The 22,554-nt window shown below is 45.9% G+C and overlaps 2 protein-coding genes and 1 long non-coding RNA gene across 13 annotated transcripts in view; 1 reads left to right on the forward strand and 2 right to left on the reverse strand.

Moving 5' to 3' along the window:
* Nucleotides 1–9,696, reverse strand: part of LOC127387833 (uncharacterized) — a 70,077-nt gene extending 60,381 nt beyond the window's left edge. For all 8 annotated transcript variants that reach the window (XR_007890220.1, XR_007890218.1, XR_007890219.1 and 5 more), the window contains exon 1: nucleotides 9,510–9,696. This is a non-coding gene — a long non-coding RNA (uncharacterized LOC127387833). The remainder of the gene's footprint in view (nucleotides 1–9,509) is intronic.
* Nucleotides 9,697–9,761: 65 nt separating this feature from the next.
* Nucleotides 9,762–15,146, forward strand: PFN2 (profilin 2). 2 transcript variants are annotated; one of them, XM_051626636.1, is made up of 3 exons: nucleotides 9,762–10,080; nucleotides 11,129–11,321; nucleotides 13,060–15,146. In XM_051626636.1, the coding sequence occupies exons 1-3, from the start codon at nucleotides 9,949–9,951 to the stop codon at nucleotides 13,155–13,157; spliced, it is 423 nt and encodes a 140-aa protein (XP_051482596.1). In that variant the 5' UTR covers nucleotides 9,762–9,948; the 3' UTR covers nucleotides 13,158–15,146. The 2 variants fall into 2 exon arrangements, with proteins under 2 accessions (XP_051482596.1, XP_051482597.1); XM_051626637.1 differs by having other exon boundaries at nucleotides 13,399–15,146.
* A 2,903-nt stretch (nucleotides 15,147–18,049) lies between these two features.
* Nucleotides 18,050–22,554, reverse strand: part of RNF13 (ring finger protein 13) — a 29,405-nt gene continuing 24,900 nt past the window's right edge. For all 3 annotated transcript variants that reach the window (XM_051626631.1, XM_051626630.1, XM_051626632.1), the window contains 2 exons: nucleotides 20,303–20,383; nucleotides 18,050–19,501 (listed from right to left, as the gene is read on the reverse strand). In XM_051626631.1, the coding sequence (XP_051482591.1) occupies nucleotides 19,131–19,501; nucleotides 20,303–20,383 (452 nt within the window). In that variant the 3' untranslated portion in view covers nucleotides 18,050–19,130. The remainder of the gene's footprint in view (nucleotides 19,502–20,302; nucleotides 20,384–22,554) is intronic.

Consider the following 22,554-nt stretch of genomic DNA (forward strand, 5'->3'; position numbering starts at 1 on the left):
GTACAAAAGGTCAGGCTGGGAGTGATCCACAACACAAGGCTTTCCATACTCCTGGCAGACTGTCTTATGCCAGCTATTCTGGAAAACAACTCAAGCACAAGTGGTACATGCCCTGGGAAGACACAGAAACAAATTGGCTGCCACGGGGTGAAGAGCAATTGGAGGCTGGAGAACCAGGCTCACTTTTGAGTTAAATTCCTGCTCTGGCAATCCCCTCCCCACAACAGCCTTCAGAAGGGCCCAGCCACTTAAGGGACACAGAACTCTTAACATTCCTGCTTACCAGATGCCTAAACTGACAAATGTCTGTAACTTCAGAAATGCAGTCTCCAGACACCTAGAAAAAGATCTTTTGAATACACCAGGAAGCACATCAGTCTTAACACTGTAGAGCAGTCTAGTGTCTATTTCGTTCCTAAGCCTCTCATTTTCAATAAGTGATTTTGTCTCTTCCAGAGAGGAGCAGTGTGACAAAATTATTTCCTGCTCACCTATTAATATTCAGCTATGATAGAGAAAAAAGATTTTGGCTCATGCCCTCATTTGCTCACTGAAGAGAAATAAAGGTGAACCAAAATGGTTAAACATTTTTGTTTTAAATTAGTAACTAGGGGGTTAGTAATAGAAACTGAAGTCCTGCTGCCCTGGAAGGCTGCAGGGTGACTAAGACACAGTGCAATGGTAAACAACCAAATAAACCTGTAAAGTTTGTGCATGATATTTCAAAAAGCTTCCTCGAATGCCACAGACTGAGCATCACAGGCATTCCCAAGATATTATTGCTTTGCTTATCAAGACAAAGGTGAGAAGAGAACACAATAACAATTTAATGTATATTCTTTGCAGGTTGTGTCTAACTGCATACTGCAAACAATTGCATGCCTTGCTGAAGACTTCCATGCCCCCTACTCATTCTCTTCATATATTCTATGGGTCAAAGCAAAGTCTCTGAAAAGGCAGGCCTGTAAGAATATTGAAATTCAAACTCAGATCTTGTAGTGAACCAACAACAAATATCCAGTGCTTTAATGACAAAACTTGTTTCCAGTGTCATCATTTCAGTTCCCAATTTCTTTTTTTTTTTTTCCTATTAATGAGATGAGGTCAAGGCAAAATACAAACATCAATGCACTGTTGTAATCAAAGGACTCTTATTTTGCTATCTTTCCTTGGCCAATGAATATAGCTTAGCTAGGAGGAAAAAACCCACCCCATTAATACTCAGAAGCAACTTCAGCTTTAGGTCATAAGCTGCTTTCTATGGTTTGGGTTGCCACAGTTACTACAGACCTAAATCTGCTAAAACAGGAATAACTTGGGAGTGCAGGAGTGATATCACCGTAAGGACAATCAGATTGAGGCCTCAGGTGGCTAAAGAACCTGTCGGCTTGCTCTCTCCACTTTTCATTCACAGTGCTGTTGTCCTCCCAAGATGCCAACACAACAAAGGGAAGAACACCATATTCCTTGTTTTAAGGTAGTATTTGTAGAGTGCATTGTCCTCAAGTGTCTAATGCATCCAACCCAAAAAGCATCTGCTACAGAAGGTAAATCAAACATTGCAAGAATCAGATTTTGATCAGGTTTTGTAGTGAAGCAACAAAAATTCTATTAATTGCTGCCTGGTGCCTGCAAGTAGTAAGGATCATTCTGAGTAGTTAAGTGATTTATTTTCACTTAACAATAGGGTGAAAAACCCTAACGAGAACCACATTAAAAAAAATATTTATTTCCCAATCAACTTTTATATTTCAAATATCTGTAACTGTAGATTTAGTCTCTTGCACAGAAGGATACAGATGGCTAGAGAAGAAAGAGTGCAGCCTAGTCCTTCCAAGCACGATGGACCTGTGTTCAGCCTCAGCCTGACCTATCTCTCTCCAGCAACCGGCTGCACTTCAACAAGTGCCCTGTAGTCAGGAGGAACAAGGAGGTGATTTTAGCTCTGCCTGTGGCACTGGCATGAACAACGCTGGAGTTGTGTCTGTGGTTCTGTGAATCCACAGGTAATCACTAAAAGAGTCAGCCGTGCCGACAAGAGCATTCTCGTCAAGAATTTCTTAACAGGCACAAGCCACACCTTGGGCAGTAATTCAATGTAGCAGTGGACAGCATATATCTGTATAAACATGCTGCTGCTGTCATACGCTGTATGAACTCGCCAGTCCTTTGCCGCCACAGAGTCCTTTGTTCTACATTCCCTGCTTAGTTTACTTGCCAAGATGTCATCTAGACTTCAGGAATTAGTTATTTATCTGAACATAAACATATCATCTACAATCTAAGCTTTCAATTTCCTAAGGGGTAACTTTTCAAAAAAGTTAAGTCAGAGGAAGCTTTGTGGATAAATCCTACGGTCACCTTTGACAACACAGCGTGTACAACTTCTTTTCCACTTTCAAGTAAAAAGGAAGAGTTGTCCGGCCACGTTAACCAGTATATGGAACAATGAGATACAGAGCATCTAAACAGAAATAAAAGTCAGTTTATGCACTGTGCAGATTTTAAGACATTTATTTCTGTAGACATGCTTTCTATATAATGATGGTGGTGCTGCCACAGCTACCCACTGAATGAAAGAATGCCCACACACACAGCAGCAGGGCAGCTGCTAAACACAACACAGAATGCTCCAGCATACTTTGATCCTTTGTAACTTTATGAGCTACTTTTGTAAAATGAGATGAAAGTGTAAAGAAATATAAACATTTAACCCTTTTATGCCTGTATCAGTGATGCCACCAGGAATTATAACTTCTCATTGCTCTTCAAATGCACTGGAATTTGGCCATCAGTGTATTCATTCCTACTTCTTCAAAGGGTGGCAAACTGCTTCCCCTGAAACCAGAACTGATGAAATGTTACCCTGAACACAACTGGTGACAACCTCGTAAAAACAAACTCTTCAGATTCTGACACTGCAAGCTTATATCGATTCATATGGAAGTTATGGCTCTGAATCTGGTCACAAATAGCAATAAAAATTTTGCCAGGTAACCTATAAGGCACCCTTCTAAAACTACTTTCCTCAGCAGTCTCTTTTGAAAGCTGCTCGTGCTGTCTCCCTGCTCAGTATGGCCAGCACCATGCTCAGATTGCTGTATGCAAACCCTGCTGCCCACCTGCAGCCTGCAGGTGCTCTTCCATATATAATGTGGTTTCTTAACAGTTCTGTAGGGTAGCAGAAATCTTCCACAAATAGGAGCTTTAGCTCATACTGCCAAAACTGCATTCATGTACGGTTTTCTACAAAGGCTTTTCGTTCTATGGTATGTGTGGAGTCCCTCAGTCCTGCTGATAAAAGGTGACAGACACTGAAGGGTTAGACTTTCAGAAGGTGATGGGAACAAGATGCAATGTGCAATCTCCTTCTTTATCACCTCCAGTCTTCTGAGCACAGCGTGCCTTCCAATTTTTTTCCAAGTATGTATCTCTTGGTTTACTATATTAAACCATTGAATAAAATAGCACAGTGGCTGTGACTAGAGACTGATTACACAGTTTGCTACTTCAGAGTCTGGACAAGGGTTTCGACTGAACCAGTGTCTTGCTGATGAGCACACAGGCACCCAAGAACAAAACTAAATCTACTTCCAGTTATTTCTGTGGAAGGCAGAGATGGTCTTAAATTTCTGATATATGCTGTGCAGCCTGTGAGACATGATGCTTGCTAGATGAAAAGTATTAAACACTACAATTTCAAAGCTGTTTTTTATTTGTTTCTATTTGTTCAATATTTTCAAGGGTAACACATGGGGAAAAAAATGAAGTGACTGATAACAGATTATTCTGAATTGTTGGCTCTGGTAGCATGAAGCAAAAATGCAAATGCACTATTGAATGCACAGAGCAAACAGAAGGCTTGGTCACCCCCACCCCATTCTGAAATATAAACAGAAACTTTGTTCAGAAAATGGATTTACCTTTACTCAGCACAGCCTACTTATAAGCTTAAACATGCAGCACATTTTCAGCATATCTAACTTACAGCAACTTCTCCCACGAGCCTGAGAGCACATTAAAGGGTGCTAGTAAGAGTGATTATAAAGCACCTACTGGATCAAGGACATCCTGCTACAATATTTTCATTTAAATTAAATTTAAATTATAATTTACACCACTCTGTTAACAAAAGGGGAAAAGGACACTGTAAATGTAGCAGCAGGCATAGACATCTTAATTTACTCTTCCCTATTTTTAACTTGTGGTTAAACTTAATAGACTTCTAAGTGCAAGTAGATTAAAGCTCCATCTAGTGCCAGGGTCTTGGAAGTTACTGAAACAAACGCTCACAAAACTGTCACCAAGCACCAAGCCACATCTCAAAGCTGTCACATACATATGAAAAGAAGCCTGTTGGAATTACTCTCCCAGTGTACAAGGGCTTAATTTTAAAGCTGCTGTACCAAACAGAGACCACGGCACTGCCTGGAGAGGCAGCGTGCTCGAAATAGACCCCTGCAACAGCGAGAGGAGTGCCAGCCTGTGGAGCCATGCATGTGCCTGCTCTGGCTTTAAGCACCTGAATTCCATGTTTTGGATCTCTGCTCCAGCTACATTCTCTTCTCTTGCAGCAGCAAATACATTACAACACCAGCTGCCATCCTTGAAGCAGTGTGTAAACAAGACTGCTGTTTTAGTTCTGGAAAGGAACTTAGTCTAACGGTGCTTAATAGTAGTTGCACTGTGGCAAAAACAGGTATTCCTGATTAATACTGAAAATATCTGAAGGGTGGATTAAGTTTAACCACATTTTAATTATACTTTGAAAACTACCTGGGATTGTTATTTATTTATCCTTGCACCCGTCAGAAAAACCACCTTACAACTACCTGGAAATCAATCAGTATTTTTTCACATACCCGAGGTGCTGGCACACGCCTGCTGCTCTGCAAGGGCAGCGCAGGGGGCAGGGCAGGACCTGCCCCAGCTCCACCCTCCTCCTGCCACTTCTCACCGCCCTGCGGCCCAGATCCGGGACTAGTGGCTTCCTTCGGTGGGGCACTTCGAAGGATGAGCACATGTTCTAAACGCAGGCACACCACGCTTAGGCTGTTTTCCCCTTTACTCAAATTCTGCTTTTCCCCGTTCATGCAATTTTTAGATGTCTAATGTTTCCTTCCATCCATGCCGGAGCGGTGCTCTCCAGATCAGCAGCACTGGACTCTCAGGTGGAGCTCACCTCTCCTAAGCACGGCATTCATGCATTTTAAAACATTTTCTTGATCTTCTTTTGTGATTATGTAGTCGAATTTGAACAGAATAATTTTCAGATACTTTGTTTCTCGAAAATGTGGTATTTATTTGACTAGATGTAATTGAGAGAGAAACACTGCAGCTATGGCCAAAAAAAATCTCTGGGTGCTGAAACTAAGCAGTACTTCAATTATCAAAAATTAACACAAAATATTCTAAATATTAAATATTTATATACTAGCTCTTCTTTGGTAAGGTGACAGCAGGCAGTATGAGTATGCTACTCATAGCTAGAATCAAGCACTTCACAGCTAGAGAGAAATTTGATACTAAATTATAAGAAGAATTGCAAAAAACTGCTGATGTTTACTCATTTCTGCTCCATTCAAAAACAATATATATTTGTAATCTTACAGAGCATTATAAGGTTGGAATTGTATAATTTGTCTGGGAAAATACAGCTTTTTATACTTCAGAATTATTATTAAATGCTTTTGCAGACAGTGGATGGTTTGGGTAGAAATTATGTATGATAGATAAATGTATGCCTGTGATCCAAAACTCCCTCTGACTTTTAACACATAACAAGCATCAACAGCAAAATTACTTGTGATCAGAGGATGATGACCCATTATTCAGACAGAGATATTTAGAGACACTGCCACTGAAAGAAAGCTTAATGATGGAAATAACATACCAGACAAAATTTCAGAGCTCCCTGGCTAAACTGTGTGGTAGATAGAATAAGCAGCTGAAAGTGGTGCAAAAACAGTCACACACAGAAACTGAGAGCGAGGAGCTGCGGGAAGACCCTGCAAAGCCTGTTTCTAGTCTTCACCACAAGGTTACGAGACAGACTGCTCCTTGCTTCTTGCTGTTTAGTCAGCAGAAGTGAATCTGCTACCCTGTGACTCTTCCAAGTGGGTTTTCCCCTCTGCACTTCCGAGAGCCCTTGTGGTGCAGAGGACTGCCACAGGAAACCCGCTCTGGTCTGCAGAGGAAGCCACCGGCGCGCAGCGAGGGAGCGCGGCTCGGAGAGGGGTTTCTCACAGGGACATCAGCTGTGTCCTCCTGATGGGCACTTGCCCTTCCTGCCTACACAGAGGGCTGGTTAGAGTTATTACCATGTGGGTCAATCTGGTGAAAAGCAGGAAGAACCTGGGACATCATAAGGAATGTCACCTTTGGCTGTCCCACCATTTGGAGCACAGCAGTAGCTCTGGTAGTGAGAAAGTTAAGATATTTTACTAACAAAATATACACCCTCCTTCAAGTTTTTGGGCAATTTCAGTTTTTAGCTTGTCAGTATAAAGAAGTCAAGTTTCTCACAAGGCTATAAATAGTAGAACCCAGCTAAGCACAGTCAGTACTTTTGAAATTGTTTCAAATTATTGCTTTTCTTAGATGTGATCCAACATAAATTTTAGACAAAGTTCTGAACCAAAGCAGAACGACAAGTAATTGTTACAAGCTGCATAAGAAAAGCAACCAAACACCAACTGTGGCCTTAGTGTGCAAATACCTTCCAGAAAGAGCAGCTGCTGGGCAGAATGTGGGAAGAGACTAAAATACAAGAACTCACAATTTAGCAACCATTTATCATACATGTATCATGTTCAGACAGCACCATTTCACACATCAGTCCAGGTACTGGTGTTAAAGTGATCCCCTACATTTATCAATTTTAACAATATTTTTGTTTACCTATAAATTACTCATTTAACAAATGTCTCCAATTTCAATTAAGACTCAGTACAAAAAAAAATCAAACTGGAACTCCGATCTCTTACTGTCTTTAACATCGAGAGCACATCCTCCTTAAATCAAACAGCCTCACAGGTGCTGTTGCAGTACTGTCTATACAAGTAGCATTATGATTGTAGTAGAACATGACCAAATGAGGCACCTAAGAGTGAAAATAGAGTTAAAGGATTATGGTGACTGATGAACCTGCAAATTCTACAAGCTACTTGCTAGTTTCACAACATTAAATAACTGTAACCCAATGTAGACTTCACTTTCTAAATGTATTACTAGGGTTACTGCACAAATAACACGACTAAAATCCAGCTAACAAGCAGGTGGGAAATCCTCTACTCTCGTCCATCCATTTATGTTCTGGAGATCCCAGACTCCATGCAGTTATTTCTGATTTAAATCAGTAGAAGCAGACAACTGTAGTCCCTGTGCTGCTCACACAATCTGCTCATCAAAACAGCGCTCACACTACTGATCACCTGGGTTATGCAGCTATTAAAAAGGTGTGATATTCCCCACAAAGCAGCTGTAATATCACCAGACCCACTCTGCATTCTTTGACACCCGGGGTGAAACGTCTGGTTCATCAAAGAGGCGAAGCACCCAACACACCAGAGGTTAAACTGGCACCACCCTGGGATTCCTGAGCCCCGGTTCAGCGGCTGTGGAAGCAGCAACGCATCCCCCTGGCTCGGCCCTGCTCCTGGCTGGCAGTGACCATGGGTCCTGCCTCCCGTGAAACAGGACTGGACATCAGGTTGCCAGGGCTCGGAAAGGGGTGTTCGGTCCTCAGGCAGAAGGGACAGACAAATGAGCTCAAGGGTGCAGGCAAGAAGGTGAGATACCTCCAGGCAATTCCTGAGAAGCCACGGGTTCTTGTGTGAGATACCTCCACACCTGTACCAGGCAGCCCACCTCTCATTAATCAAACAATAATGATGCTAGCAGACAGGCAGCCCTGAAATTCCCAAGGCCTGCCCTTAGGTTTGAGTAATAAGATGTCTCTATATTGTTAAATCTTAGTAAAAAGTGAAACAATTTGGAATCCTTATTGCAACTTCCAAAAACAACACTAAGTCCAAATCCCACATAGACAAAATGCAAATGCATTTTGACTGAACTCTCAAAATAATGAGCCCAGCAGTCTCATGTTTATTTAAGAGGGAAGCATTCTATTCTGTGCAAGTAATAGTGTTAAACCGGGATCTCCTACAGAGGAGCACTAAAAACAGGTAAGTGGCCCTCAACAGCAACTTTAGACAGAAGGGAACTTTTCTCCTTTTCACAGAAGGAATCTGTTGAGAGAGGATGATGAAGGCAACCCAAACTTCACAAAAAACTTCCGCAATTTAAAAAGCCAGAAAAAAATGTAAAGTGTGTAAAGCCCTGGTGGGTACAATGACACAAGGCTGGTTTTGCTGTACATGGATGGCTGCAAAAGGATAAAGCAAAGCTCTCCAAACTCAGAGGGAGAAAGGCACTGTGAAAATAAAATTAAGACAATATGTATGGAATTAAGCGAAAAGATGCAAACAAGCTCTTTTGTAAGTATCTAGGAATCTAAGCAACTCTTTTAGTATCTAAACAACACCCAATCTCAAGACAACTGAACTGGGTTTTAGCAAGACTAAGAGCACCCTGAAGTATGCTTTAGGGATGCTAATTATAAATACCCAGTGAGCATTCTTCCTGGGGGATATAACTTCAGGAACAGGTGGATTCAATTATCATGCTATGCCTTGGCGTATTCAGGTGTAAGATTTAACTTCTTGAACTAAAGCTTCGAAGTTAATTGCATGGACAGCCACTTCACACCCCAGCTGTCTCCATCTCCCAGAGAATCACAACAGATACCAAGGCCAGACCACCCTGCTGAAATGGAAGGGGACCCCTCTCCCCAGTTTCAGTGCTAAGCAAGATGGAGCTATTGCCCTAAAACACTCCTGCAACTTGTCGTAGGACAGTCTTTCAAGCAGTGACCTGCCCAGGGCCCGGTATCAATAAGCAAAACAAGGGTATCAGACCTGGACGTCTTATAAAGGAACACGGAAACCTGCATTATTTCCAAAGAAATAACTTCCATATGGAACCTGGAAAAATAAACCCCAAAATCACCACTTACAAACCCACACAGAAACAAAATGCAATAGATGCTGCCGTGCGAGACGGGGAGGCTGCCAGCGGCACACGAGGCCTGGCACAGAAACCCCCGACCGCGCGGAGGGGACGCGGGTGGGCGCGCGCGAGGCAGCGCGGCAGAGCCGGCCGGACAGCAGCGCTGCCACCAGCGTCACGCAGAACCAGCCAGGAAACGTACAGAAATAAGCCCCACACGGGACGGGCGGAGCTGACAGGCTCCCGGGGTGGGCCTGAGGCGGGGGTCCCGCCGGGCCCTCAGCCCGCGCTGCCCCGCGGGCCGGCAGGGAGCGGCTCCGCCAGCCCCGCGGGGACAGGGGCTCCCGCCGCAGCCACCGCCGCGACCTCCCGGGCCCACAGCCACGTCCACGTGTGCCCGCCCCAGGCCGGGGAAGGCGGCACTGCCGCCGGTTACTCACCGGGGCGGCCGCGCTCGACGCTGCGGGCAGAGGCATCGGCTGCGGGCGGGCCGGGGGCTCGGGGCGGCCGGGGGGACTGGGGCCGGGGGCTCGGGGCAGGGCAGGGCGCGCTGCAGCCTCCTCTCCTCTCAGCTCCTGTCCCGCCGCCCGGGCAGGACCCGCCGCAGGGTCCTGCTGAGCACGGGCCCCGCCGCTCCCCGGCGGCGCGGGGGGCGGTGCCGGGCCGCGCCCCTCCTCCCTCCGCCCCTCGGCGCCGGCAGCGCGAGGGCTGGGCTGGGCCGCGCCGCTCGCTGCAGCGCTCGGCTCCGCTCCGCCGCGAGGAGGGAGAGGAGAGCGAGGAGAGGGACGGGACCGCCGCGCCCAGCCCCGCCGCCCGCCGCCCGGCCCGCGCCCCGCCGCCCGCCCCGCTCCGCTCGCCCGCACCGCCGCCCGCGCGAAGATGGCCGGCTGGCAGAGCTACGTGGACAACCTGATGTGCGATGGCTGCTGCCAGGAGGCCGCCATTGTGGGCTACTGCGACGCCAAGTACGTCTGGGCAGCCACGGCCGGCGGCATCTTCCAGAGCATCACGGTGAGGGCGGCGGCGGGGAAGGGCGAGCCCGGGGCGCGCGGGGGGCGCTGCGCGGCCGTTAGGGGCGGTGGGGGACGGGGGCACCTTGCGGGGCGGCGGCGGGCCCGGCGGCGGGGGAAGCGGGGCCGCGGGGCCTTTTTTGTCTGCGGCAGCCGCGGCGAGGGGCCCTTCCCGCCGGCGGGGGCGGGGGCCGCGGCTGCGGCCCGATGCGGCGAGGCCCGCCCGGGGGCGGCGGGGGCCGCGCGGGGGCCGCCGGGCCCGGCGCTGCGGCGGGGCTTACGTGCGCGGCGTAGGAGGCGTTGGTGAATGCCCGCCGCGCCGCTGGCTCCATGTTTTCCAGCGCCAAGATGGCGCACTGCCATTGATCCTCCTCCCCGCCCGCCTCCCCTCCCCCGCCCTGCCCGTCCTTCGCCCCCGCCGCCCGCTCCCGCCGCCGCGGGACCCGCCGCCCTCGCACGCGGGCCGTGCGGGCGCTCAGCGCGCTGCAGCGCGGCCTGTCCCGGCCCGCCCGGGCGCGGCGGGGCCCGCGCCGCTGCCGCTCCCCGTGCAGAGCGCGCCGGGCCGGGCCGGGCGGGCGGAGGGGCCGGCGGGGGCGGCCGTGACGCTGCAGTTTGAGGCCGCCGCGCCAGGCCGGGCCCGCGCCCCCCGCCCCCACCGGGCCGCGCCCCCCGCGCACGGGGCGGGCCGGAGCGGCGGGGCCCGGGCGGGGCGGGCAGGGGGCCCGGCGGGGCCCGCGGGCAGCCCCGCCATCCCTGCCTGTGCCGCGGCCCGGCGCTGGGCGAGGCGCCCGGGCGGACACGTCGTGCGCTTGGCCGGGCTCGGGCCGCACCGCGCGGGGCCGCCGCTGGGAGCCGGGGCCCGAGGAGCGGGGCTGTGCGGGGCTGTGCGGGGCTCCGGGGCAGCGGCTCCTCTGCGCGGTGTCGGCTGTGCCTCACAAAGCCCCGTGTTCTGGGGCACGTCTGGGTGGCACCGGGGGGACGCGCACTGCCCGCTCCTCTCAGCGGGAAATGCTGCCTGCGCGCTAACCCCGCGCTTTTTTCTTTGACAGCCGGTAGAAATAGATATGATTGTAGGAAAAGACCGAGAGGGTTTCTTCACCAATGGTCTGACCCTTGGTGCAAAGAAGTGCTCTGTGATCAGAGATAGCCTGTATGTGGATGGCGACTGCACAATGGACATCAGGACAAAGAGTCAAGGTGGTGAGCCAACATACAATGTTGCTGTAGGCAGAGCTGGCCGAGGTAAGCACCATTTTCTTCACTGAATTAAGAGTGTGACCTTAAGCATAGACTCCAGCTATTAAGAAAACCAGACTCCTGTGTCGAGTGGTTAATGTCAGGAAGTGCTGTCAGGGGGTGGGTGGCAGTGGCCTGGCTGACTGACAAGGTCTCTGCCTGTGAATCACTCCTGTCCCTGATGCCCACCTTTGATCACAGCTGGGCACTGGGCTGTGAAGGGATTAAACAGGTCTCTGATGAGCAGGGAGGAGCAGACCACAGCTCTGAGTAAGCTGGCCAAGCATACCATAACTTGGTATCTAAAGCTTAGGGTAGGATCCTGCAGGGATCTCTCTACCGTTGGTAGTGAAACCAGCTTTTTTGTTCTAAACTTCACAATGGAATGTTTATTCTGCAAAGATGTGAATTCCTTGTACGAGCTACTCCTACTTGCCCTTTAACAAGCTCTACACTAACTCTTCTTGCACTTCCTGTTGAGCTCTCTGAAGTCTCTGCAGGCAAAGAAGCCTGTCCAATTTAGTATCACTGAGAAACTTGCTTTGTCCTAGTACACCTAGTCCTTGTGCTCCTCATTTAACCTCTAGGAAAACAGATGGGGAAGGCACTAGGTTTGGATGTAAAAAATGTGCCTCAAAACCCTGGCCACAAGCAGTATGCCCTGGGTTCAGAGCATCTGGTGTGGCATTTTTGCTGGCTGTGGAACAAATTAGTGAGCAACAGACTTCTGCTTACAGGTATAAAAACAAAACTAGAGCAGAACTTGTCTATAGGCTAAAGGCAGGTGGCAGTGATGCAGGAATGTTTGCAGCACTGAAGTGAAATAAGCAGAGTTCTGACTGCTGCAGTTTGTGGAGGGCCAAGGAGAATGGGCTGTCTTAAGCCTTTGGTGAGCACATTGCTCTGGAGATGTACAGTTGCCATAGGTAGGCTGCTTCAGTGTTCCCAGAGACAGCATTCCTGGCTTGGGGAACAATTGCTCTGCTTGGGGAAGGAAGGAAGGAAGCACAGCGCCCATTGTGTCCGTGCCTGCTGGTGACATCTGCTGGCAGCTCCCGAGGGGTGGTGACGACAGGCTGGCGACCCTGGGCTGTTCTTGCTGGCCAGACAGTTGGAACACTTCAGCAAAACTGTGGGCTTAGAGAGAATCAGTATTAAAATCTTAACTGCATTTCCTCGTACACAAAAAGTATCTGTTGTAGTTGAGCTGTTGCAGGAAAAGTCTTGCCCAAGTCTGACCCTGTGGGGTGGTTTATTTTTGCTAATGTCAAGGCAGTTCCTCTGGTTCTTACACTGGTGGTGCCCACTGCAGATAAGAATATAAAAATTTTCTCTCTTTTGCTCTTCAGAGTCCCAGTGCTTCTGCACAGACTACAGCTTTTGTCCCTGACAAGACTTCTGTTTTTTTTCCCCTTTTTTTTAAGGTGCAGCCAGGGTTTCTTGGCTGGGTGGTGATGGGTGGTGCTGATGGTAGAGAGGTGCTGTGATGCTCTTTGAGATAGGTGGTGGCTTTTTTCTTAGCAGGGAACTCTAATGACTTGCAAGGTTAGGCAGTATCCCCGAGGATAGTTCATACCCTTTCCCAGCCCTGTCTACATCTGTGTTTTTGCAGAGCCCCCATTAAACTAGCTCAGTACCCAAATACTAAATCTTGAATTTGAGCGTGTTTATTGCGCTGTCTAAAACTTGCATTATTTCCTTGTCTAACACACTCTTTTTAAAACTTTTTTCTTTTCTCTTTCAGTCTTGGTCTTTGTAATGGGCAAAGAAGGGGTCCATGGAGGCGGATTGAATAAGAAGGCATACTCAATGGCAAAATACTTGAGAGACTCTGGGTTCTAGTTGCTAGGCAGACTGTTAAGTATTAGGGGAAGATTGCTATTAAACTTTCCTGGCGGTGAGCTTTAAACCTTACATTCTGGAAACTTTATTAGCAATGCAGGGTGATGGGGTATGAACCTGTGTCTCCTTTGTATCCCTTTGTTGGTGGGGAAAGGTGTTTTTTTTTTTGTTGGTTTTTTGTTTTGTTTTGTTTTTTTCTTTAATTCTGTTCATTTCTGTTTTGTTTCCTTGTGTACTCCAGCATTGGTTATAGTCATGGGAAAGGAAGGTGTCCATGGAGGGACACTCAACAAGAAAGCATATGAACTGGCTTTATACCTGAGGAGGTCTGACGTCTAAGCAGCCTCTCCCCATCCACCTAGCAACTGTCTTCACCACCACCCAGTTGTGTTCAGTGCTACCAGCCTGTAGATGGTAGTTTGTGTTTTTTATTTACCCATTTCCTAATGTCATAATCCAGTTACCCTTTGTTCATCTCTGTGTTAACCACTGTATGTAACCAGCCCTGTACCTGGCACCATCTGCACCACAGAGACGATATGCATGATACCTTGAGAACTCCTGGGAGGGGAATATGCCAAGTGTAGGCTTTGCTTTGTCTTAGCAATTAGTGTGATATTGACAACTAAAACAACTTAAATACTAAACAAGGTGCCGATTGTACAATCTAATTTGATCAATGCCTCTTCAGCACTTTGAGCAAATACACAGCTCACGAGTCTTCCTTTCATAGAGTGTGGTTGGGAGGAAAAAAGTGCATGCATATCTTTACTTCTCTCCCTCTTTTCTTTTTTAAAAATCCACATTTGTTTGCTTACACCCATTTTTTATAGTGCCTGGTTTGTGTAACCAATTTGCCACTCAAAAGCTATTAATGTCACTTAGTTTTGTCATTGCACTTCACTGTAGGCTTAAGTCTTTAATTTTTTTCTTCATGATGTCTGAAGCTTGTACTGCTTAACAAGTGCAATCACAAAACTACGAAAGGGTACAGATGCACTTCCTCCCCTGACCCTCAGCCACCATCCCAATGGATCCCCAGACATTCCATCCTTGCAATAGCTCAGGCACTTTTTTTTTTTTTTTTTTTTTTTTTGCCAGCTCCTGTTCTGTAGTTGAATTGTAAAAGGCTGCCATGATGGACATTAGATATCCCAGCATAACCATCTGGAGTGTGTCTGGTTTCAGTTTTTCATAGGACCAATTTTAATTTGCAGCTTGGGGGTTGTGGGGTTTTTTGTTGTTTCTGTTTTTTAATATGAAATTGCAATGTCATTGTGGAAAACTGCCACCTTCAGCTACACTGGGAGCTCTGACTGACTCCAGTCTTTCTGCCAGATCACTTACTGGTAAAGGGTTGCTGCTCTGAAACCACTGTTTGGATGAAGGTTGGTAGTTTGAGAGCTAAACTGTCAAAATGATGCCATTTCAAATTAAAAAATCTTCATTTGGCCTGTCACACCCTTGCTGCAGAAATTACGAAGTGAACTGCCTTGTGCACTAGTCATCTGAAATGTCTGTAACCAAATCTCAGTTCAGGCACGGTACTAACCTGTATGTCCATTGAAAGAGAACTGCAGAACTCTGTATACAAAAGAATAAATGGGAGATGGTATTGGTTGGAATAACTGACTTGGCTGTCTTGTGATGAATTTTTTAATATGTATTCTGTGCCATACTATTGTTTAAAAAAAAAAAAAATGAACTGTTGCTATTGTTTGATGGATTTTAACTGACTTCAAGGGTTTCTTTCGAATGGCACTACTTTAGGGACATTCTAGTATTTGCTTCTCTTGTTGGGCCTTGTGGATAATGTACAGATTTAAACAAATTCTTGTTGCCGATTTGTCCATTTCTTTCCCTGCACTTTGTTACATCTGGGATACAGTCTAACTCATCTGATTTAATATGCATTTCAAAAAATGCCATAACTATTAAAAACACCTTGTTTACAGACAGATGAAATAAATTTATTCCAACCAAACAAAATCAGACTGTTGGTAGTTTTTCACCCCCCTGCCCCAGGAGTCCTCCAAGGCCCTCACTGCACATCCCAGGGCACCAGCCCTGGACAGGGGTGAGCACTTGGGTTATCATGTAACCAGGGAAAGGCCAGGCAGTTTGGGGGTATCTGTTCTTAGATTAGGCAATTTCTTGTCACTTAATGCCAGGGCGAGGGGGGATCCCCTGCCATGGGGATACCCAACATGCAGTCCCTGAAACAGAAGCTAGAGGAGACCTCTGCCACACCACCTTGTCATGAGGGCTCAGAACCAGCTCTTCTCACCTGGTGTCTCTGCCAGCTGTGTTGCTTTTTCTTGGTAAGAATGAGGCGTTGCTCAAATTATTTTTCCCAATGGGTTGTCGAATTTCCACAGCAGAATGGTATCTGTGCAGTTAATGTGCTAGGGTCTACCTGAAATACCTTTCTTGAGGACATTTAACTCCTGTTTCTAGTTAACTAGAAAGGGTTATTTTCCTGTGCTGAAGGTCTGCACACTGCATTCTGACCTAGGTCAGAAATTTACCCAAGTGATTTTTTTTCCTTGCAAAAAGTTCAGAAGAGATACAGTGAAACCACATCTCAGCTGTTACAAAGTTCCACCTGAGCAGGATCAACTGCACAGGACGTCCTCTCTTAGCATTTGGGATTCAAAGGCTTGAGGCCTCATGCCTGGTGGCAGTGAAGATACCCGAGCTGATCTGTAGTTTTGTGCTTGTGGCCTGTTCCTTTCTCACCCTCTTGCTAGGCCCTGAAAAACACCTGGGTTTTTAGGCACGTCACTTGTCCCCAAGCAGTCCATTCCTGCTGGGCCCTCAACTTCAGCAGAGCTCTCAACCTGCCAGGCTCAGTCACTGTTTTGCAGTGCCTGCCATTTTCGAACAAGCTTGGGTTGCAGTGCTCTGGAAGCAGTACACCTTCCTACCTCAGCAGTTCCCAGTCATGAGGAAGCCAAGCACCTGCCCCACCCTCCCCTTTTTTTCCTTGTGTAGCATATGTTCTTACTCAGGGCTTGGCTAAGAGAACAGAACTGACATTGGAATTGAACTCACATTCATGTTTTAAAACAAATGAGGAAAAAGGAGGAGGAAAGATGTGAAAACTAAGAGCAAGACAGGGTCTTTTTTTAAGGGTTGTTCCCAAGTTGTTCATTCTCTCCAAACTCGGGAAGAGAATTCCCTGTTGGATTAATTGCCTCTGAAGCTCTGTTGTTTCCCCAGTGACTGCTGCCTCTCACAGGGCATGGCCCATCCTGGAAAAGGAGCTGCAGAACATCAGGGCTCCACAGGGTTTTACTGCTCGTGTCCACGTTGTGGTGGCTGCCACCAGCCCCACTGCTGTTCTATGCAGAGATTATGCACTTCAGAGGTCCCAGGATGCACTTTTAACTTCAGATACTAGTTAAAAACACATTAAAAGAAATTTTTTTCAACAAGGCAATCAAGTATGAACCTCTTTAAAGCACCAGTGTTCTGTTCTCGCAGCCAGCCAGAGGCTGAAGTTAGATCCACAGACTTCACATCAACAAAAACACCCTGGGGGGCAACTGTGTGTGGGTGTATGGTGAGGAGACAGTGCTACTTCATGTGGACATGAGGTAGGTCATAGTCCAAAGAAAAATCCTTATTTATCTTTACCTGCGGGTTTGGACAGGCCATACCTTTTGAGACAGAAATTTTATCCAGCCAGTTTTAATGTACTATACAAGTTCTACTTAGATAATACTAAGAGATACTTAACCTTCCAGAGTCTGTCTTGAAATTTCATTCTCACTGGCAATGGCAAGAGACAAGTGAACTGTATCTGTGGCAAAAGGGAGGTATGACAGGGGAGCACCACTGCCATGTTTACTACTAAGGCCTGCTGAAATAAAATTTAATTAATACCATTAGGAAATTCAGAAAATTGACCAAAAAATACAATACAGTGTATTTGGGATGGAAACAATACATTTCCCTCTGCACAGCATGGAGAGGAGCAGGTGAGAAACCATTACCAAGAGTGTAGTTCTCCTTTTTGTCACTGCAGCAAATCCTACAACCAGTTACACACAGTGTATGCTGTCGAGTTCACTTCAGTCCATGGTTCTGTATCCCTTCAGAATTTGGGGTGCCTGAAATTCAATTATAAACAAACATGTGCACTCCTGACATACAACCAGCAGGAACCTATTTTAAGAAACATCCTTCAGCTTAGGAAGTTTTCAGAAATCAGTTTTCACATGTGGACTTAACTAGACACACACAAGCTGAAATGGAACTTGACATGGTGAAAATACAATAATACAGTTTGTCATTAACCCCATAGCTGGTGCCAGTGGTGTGATGATGCATCACTCTTCCATTGTGATCCTTTGAACATGCCTCATTCTGAAAAATCAACTTCCCCTGCCCCCAGCCAGTCCCACAGGACTGACTCCCCAGGCCATGCTGCAGCACAGGGGGTGCAGCTGCACTGTGTTATCAGGTCAGAGGAACCAGGGAAACTCCATCCCTGTCATCCAGCAGCCCAGGAATTCCCACCTTCCAGAGCACAGGCTCACGGGCTGCAGCTCCAGAGGTGCTGGCAGGGGGGCTGGAAGCATTAACAGCATCTGGGCTTCCTTCCTCTCCCCCATACCAGCTACAGGTACAGACCCAGACTGACCCAAACTGCTCCTCAGCCAAGAGTCAACACACACCAAGGTTTTCTAAGTACCTTAGTCCTGCCTGCAGCCCTGCTCAGTGCAGCTCTGTGCACTGTGCCACACAGCACCACACAGCTCCTGGCCCTGAAGGGATCTCAACTGCTTGTTCTGGACCTTTAAAAATACTTTAACTTTAGTAATAAATGTAGAAGAGTACACAAGGAATGGAAGTAATGCAGAAGTTCAATAAAGTCCTTTTGATACTTACAGTGGAAAACATGTTTATTAACATTCTTTCAAGCTATCCTTATCCAAGGCCATATAAAAAAAATCTCTGCACTTTGATTATACATTATGTTTATCCTTTCTACATAGTTACAGAGGTATTACATGATGATACACTGGTAAGTACTGAGTCCTGTTAAACAGTTAGAAGCACTTGTTTTCAAATCAGGTATTTGAAAAGAACAGGTTTTTTCTATATACATAGTTTAGCAGACTAATGCAGCATAGAATGCTCTTTAGTAAGAGGTATATGAGTTGAGGATCAATAGAATACTTACCTACAATTATTTCTTATGTGGAACAAAACCTCTGTTTTGGTCACACCCCCCTCCCACATCAACCAGACTGCATTGCAGCAGCAAGCAGGGACAAGTCCTGTGCTGATGGTGGATCTTACCTGTGGATTGCTCAAAACTGAACAGATATTCTAAGTATCCTTATCCTAGAAACTGCACAATGGAACTGCTTAAACTCAGCTCCTGTGGCAAACTCCACAGGATTATTTGGAATCACTGCTTTGAGATAGAAGTGGAATTTCCTCTGCCTTTTTTTGATCTACCAACATATAGAATATTGATCTGTTCTATATTTTTCTTTCAGAAGTGGTGACAGTTTTTAGGAAAAGCCTACACAAACATGCAAATACATTTTTGTTGGGCTGAAGGGGGGTAACACATACCATACATGTAATAAATATTGCTATCAGTATGACCCAGTTGTAGCTACAAAATGGAAAAAAATAACTTCCAGATAAATCCCATCTCAACAACATACATTTAGAGTCTGTGACATTTCTATTGATATAAACTATTAACATTATTTCCTAGCATTGTGAAGTCCAGTTAAACTGGTCATTTTGAGAAGACAGAACATGTGAACTGGATACCTGAATCAAGATCAAACTATCTGTAACGATTTAACCACAGTACTACTACATGAACTGCTGCTCCTACTGAAGAAACCAAATGGATTACAGATTAAAATATATTCCCTACATAAAGGTGTGTAAAGTATAGCCTTAGGAACTCTTTTGTTCATACACTATTCACCACTAGTAGCCTCAAACAGTGTTTGCCACTCTGTACTCCCTTTCCTCACTGGGCTGTAGCTGAACCACTACGCTTTCTTCGTTCACTCCGTTCTCTGCATCACTGCTATCAATGTTGTCATTGTCATTGTCATCCTCCTCATACTCTGAGGACTCTGTCATGTTCTGATGGGAGTGAGACTCTGACAAAGCCCCAAAGGACTGTGTGCTAACTGAGGCTAATGGCCTAAGTAAGGGAGTATTCTCAGATACTTCGTTCTCTTCTTGGCTACTGTCTGTTTCAGAGTCAGAGTCCCCCTGAGAAGGGACCACTTTCTGCTTACACACAGGACAGGTTTTTTTTGTTTTTGTCAGCCACGGGTCCACACACTTGCAGTGATAGGCTGTTAGAAAACAAAATAAAGCACATTGTTATGGGAGTGAAGAGGACAAGGAGACCTGCTAAATTGTAGTTATGTTTAGTAACATGGGATAGTTTAGAATAAAATTCATCCAGATAATTTTGGTCACAAGTTTGTGGGCTAGTAGATTGTACAAAACAGCTAACAGATGAGGATCTTGGCCATGTGGATATACACAATAAATACATATTTCTGCTACTGAATGAATACAAGAGCAGTCCTGCAATGGTCCACGTTTGACAAAATAAACGTCAAAAACTTGTTGAGGAATTACAGCCACCTGCAGCAGACGTCCACCATCATTATCCTCATAATGCCTCTAACCTCCACCTAGATGTATGAAAGCACCTTGTTGTTCAATAAAATTGTTTCTTATGACTGAGGCTCCACAAAGCTCAGTCTGTCACCTGCTGTGTCACTAACAGATCAATTAGGCCTTATAGTTTAATTGTCTTGGAAAAAGTGAAAGCTTTTTTTTTTTAAATGTAAAAAGGAACTGTAGGATGTGTATCCCTATTAAACAGACATTTAGGGGACAGTGTCAAGGCCAGATTTTCTTTCATGTGTACACCTAAAGAAAAATGCAAAGTGGGATCACTATCCTTTTTTTGCTTTTAAAAATAGGAAAAAAGTTCACTGGTGTCCCAATTTGTATATACACTCCTGCATATGAGCAAAACTCATTTTATAAATCAAGCAACAAACATTTACTGTGGGTTTTAGACATAGTGCTTTAGGGAGCTGTTTTCATACAAATACCAAACCTAAACTACAGCTGCTTACCATGAGAACATGGAAGGATTCTGAGCTTGTCTCCATCCTCATACTCATCCAGACAAATGGCACATACATCATATTCATCTCCTGCAGCACAGAATTGAGAATCAGTTTAACTTTAAAAGATTTGGAACAGACCTCTTCAAACGTGCATCCAGGCTCTCTTGGTTAGTTTCACAGGCTGAAGAAATTATTACTCTTCCCTGTCCATGCAAGAGGCACATTCTCTGAAGCTAGAGTTGACTGCTGTAACATTTCTCCCTTTATTAGGACTACAGCCCCTTCACTTTCCCTTCAGTTTAATAAGAATGTTTTATACTGTGTTTAAACTGATTTCTATAAATAAGAAACATGGCACATCTTACCTATGTGGACTTTGGTACAACATTAAGTAAATTCTATATATGAAATGATTGCTCCTAGTCAGTACAAACAGCAAGTGTTAGCAGAGGGAGCTGAATAAATGGAAGTTGCTACTGGTGGAAGATTCAGTTAGGAAGAACAGAGTGTACTGGTTGATCACTACAGTATTCCTAACGTGATACAACTGGGAAAAAGAAAAATGCAGGAGTAGGAAGCACCAAGAGTAGTCCTTCCAGAAGCACTAAGTACTCTTCAGGAGTCTGCAATGTGGCCACCCCTGTCTTCAAAAGATTAGTTCAAACAGAAACCAAGAGTATTATGATCACATAACAGAAACTATCATGGAAGGGGAAAAAAAAAAACAAAAAAACAAACCCTGGTAATTTAAGAATCTGAGGGCTGGAAGGGGATAAGGGGATTCAGCCTTCTCTACAAACAACACAGAGGAGCAATACCATGGAAAGAGAAAAGCAAGAAACCGGGGGTGGAGAGGGAAGGAGCCATCATCTGACCAGGAATCACAAGATTGCAAATGAAAACTTGACCACTGGAGCAATGATCTTCTGAACTAGCCTTTCAGGACCATCAGATGGCAACCATGGTAAAGGGCCAAACCTCTCCCTTTCCCCAAATGTAGTTTTAAGTCCAGCCTTTAGATACGTGACAGGGTCCCTTTCACTCTTCGTTCACTTTCTTCCCTTGCGTTGACACAAGCTGGGTTGTGTGTCTGCCCAGGATGGGAAAGTTCTGGCTGTGTGCACTGTATCTGCAAAAGTTGGTGGACTCTTCCTTAATGTATCTCTTGCAGATCACACACACCCCGTGCTGCTGCCCCCTGCTCCCAGAGAGCAGGTGCCCCATGAGCCACCAGCACAGCAGCCAGCAGAGCTGTCCCAGGGCTGCACCTTGCTAGGGCTGCACACTCCTGACCACGCTATCTGCACAGCCTACCAGAAGAGAAAGGAAGCCCTTCCCAGCTCTCCTGTCCCCCCCTCAGCTCTTCCCTCCAGCTCAGGCAGGAGCACAGAGCAGAACACAGGCTCCTGTCACTTGACAGCACATGCTTGAGGGAATGGACAGCTACAGGATCAAACGATCCCAGGCCTATTTGTACATCCTATCACAAGGGCAGTCATCTGCTCAGCACGTGGTGCTAGGCTGCCTGCATCCTGGTTATCCCAGAGAGGCTTTGCGATAAGGAAAGACACTGATGACCCTGTCTTAGAAAACAAGATGATAGGGCCCACCCTGCCTGGAGCATGGACACCCCAGATGCAGCCCCCACATCCCAGGGTGGCCCCAAGATCTGTGTCACACTCTGCATATTCTTCCAAGGGCTTCTGTGGTGGCACAGAAAGTATGTGAAATGTGGTTCATGTCTTTTTTGCTAAGACATATTCTTCAAGATAAAGACAAAGCTAATGACCACCAGTGGAAAATAACACTGCTGACATTTGGGATTCCAGAAAATAAGGACAGTGGACATGAAAACCACTTAGTTTTCCTGATAGTTATTATACAACAACTGGAGAAGATAAAGTGAGAGCAGGAGAAAGAAAAAAATGTCATGGGCTGGTAGAAAAAGTCAGAGAGATTAAATGGAGTCCATCACTTCCAGACCTACATGACTGAATTACAAGTTTTTGTCTAATGTATCACTGTGAAATATTTCAGGTACAGCTTTTGACAAAAATTACTTCTTCTTTTGCTATGATATCCTTTCTCTGTTGTTTCTATTAAGATAAACCATGTTTATGGATCATTTATAATCTGTGCTTTATTATCATGTTCAAACCAGAAAATGAGTGTTAACCAGCAGTAAGTACAGTCAAGGGCATCGTATCTCAGTAAAAAACAAACATTCAAATAATACAACTGCCTGCTTCCCCACTAGT

The sequence above is a fragment of the Apus apus genome, chromosome 8 (assembly GCF_020740795.1).
Source record: "Apus apus isolate bApuApu2 chromosome 8, bApuApu2.pri.cur, whole genome shotgun sequence".
In the NCBI taxonomy this organism is placed as follows: domain Eukaryota; kingdom Metazoa; phylum Chordata; class Aves; order Apodiformes; family Apodidae; genus Apus; species Apus apus.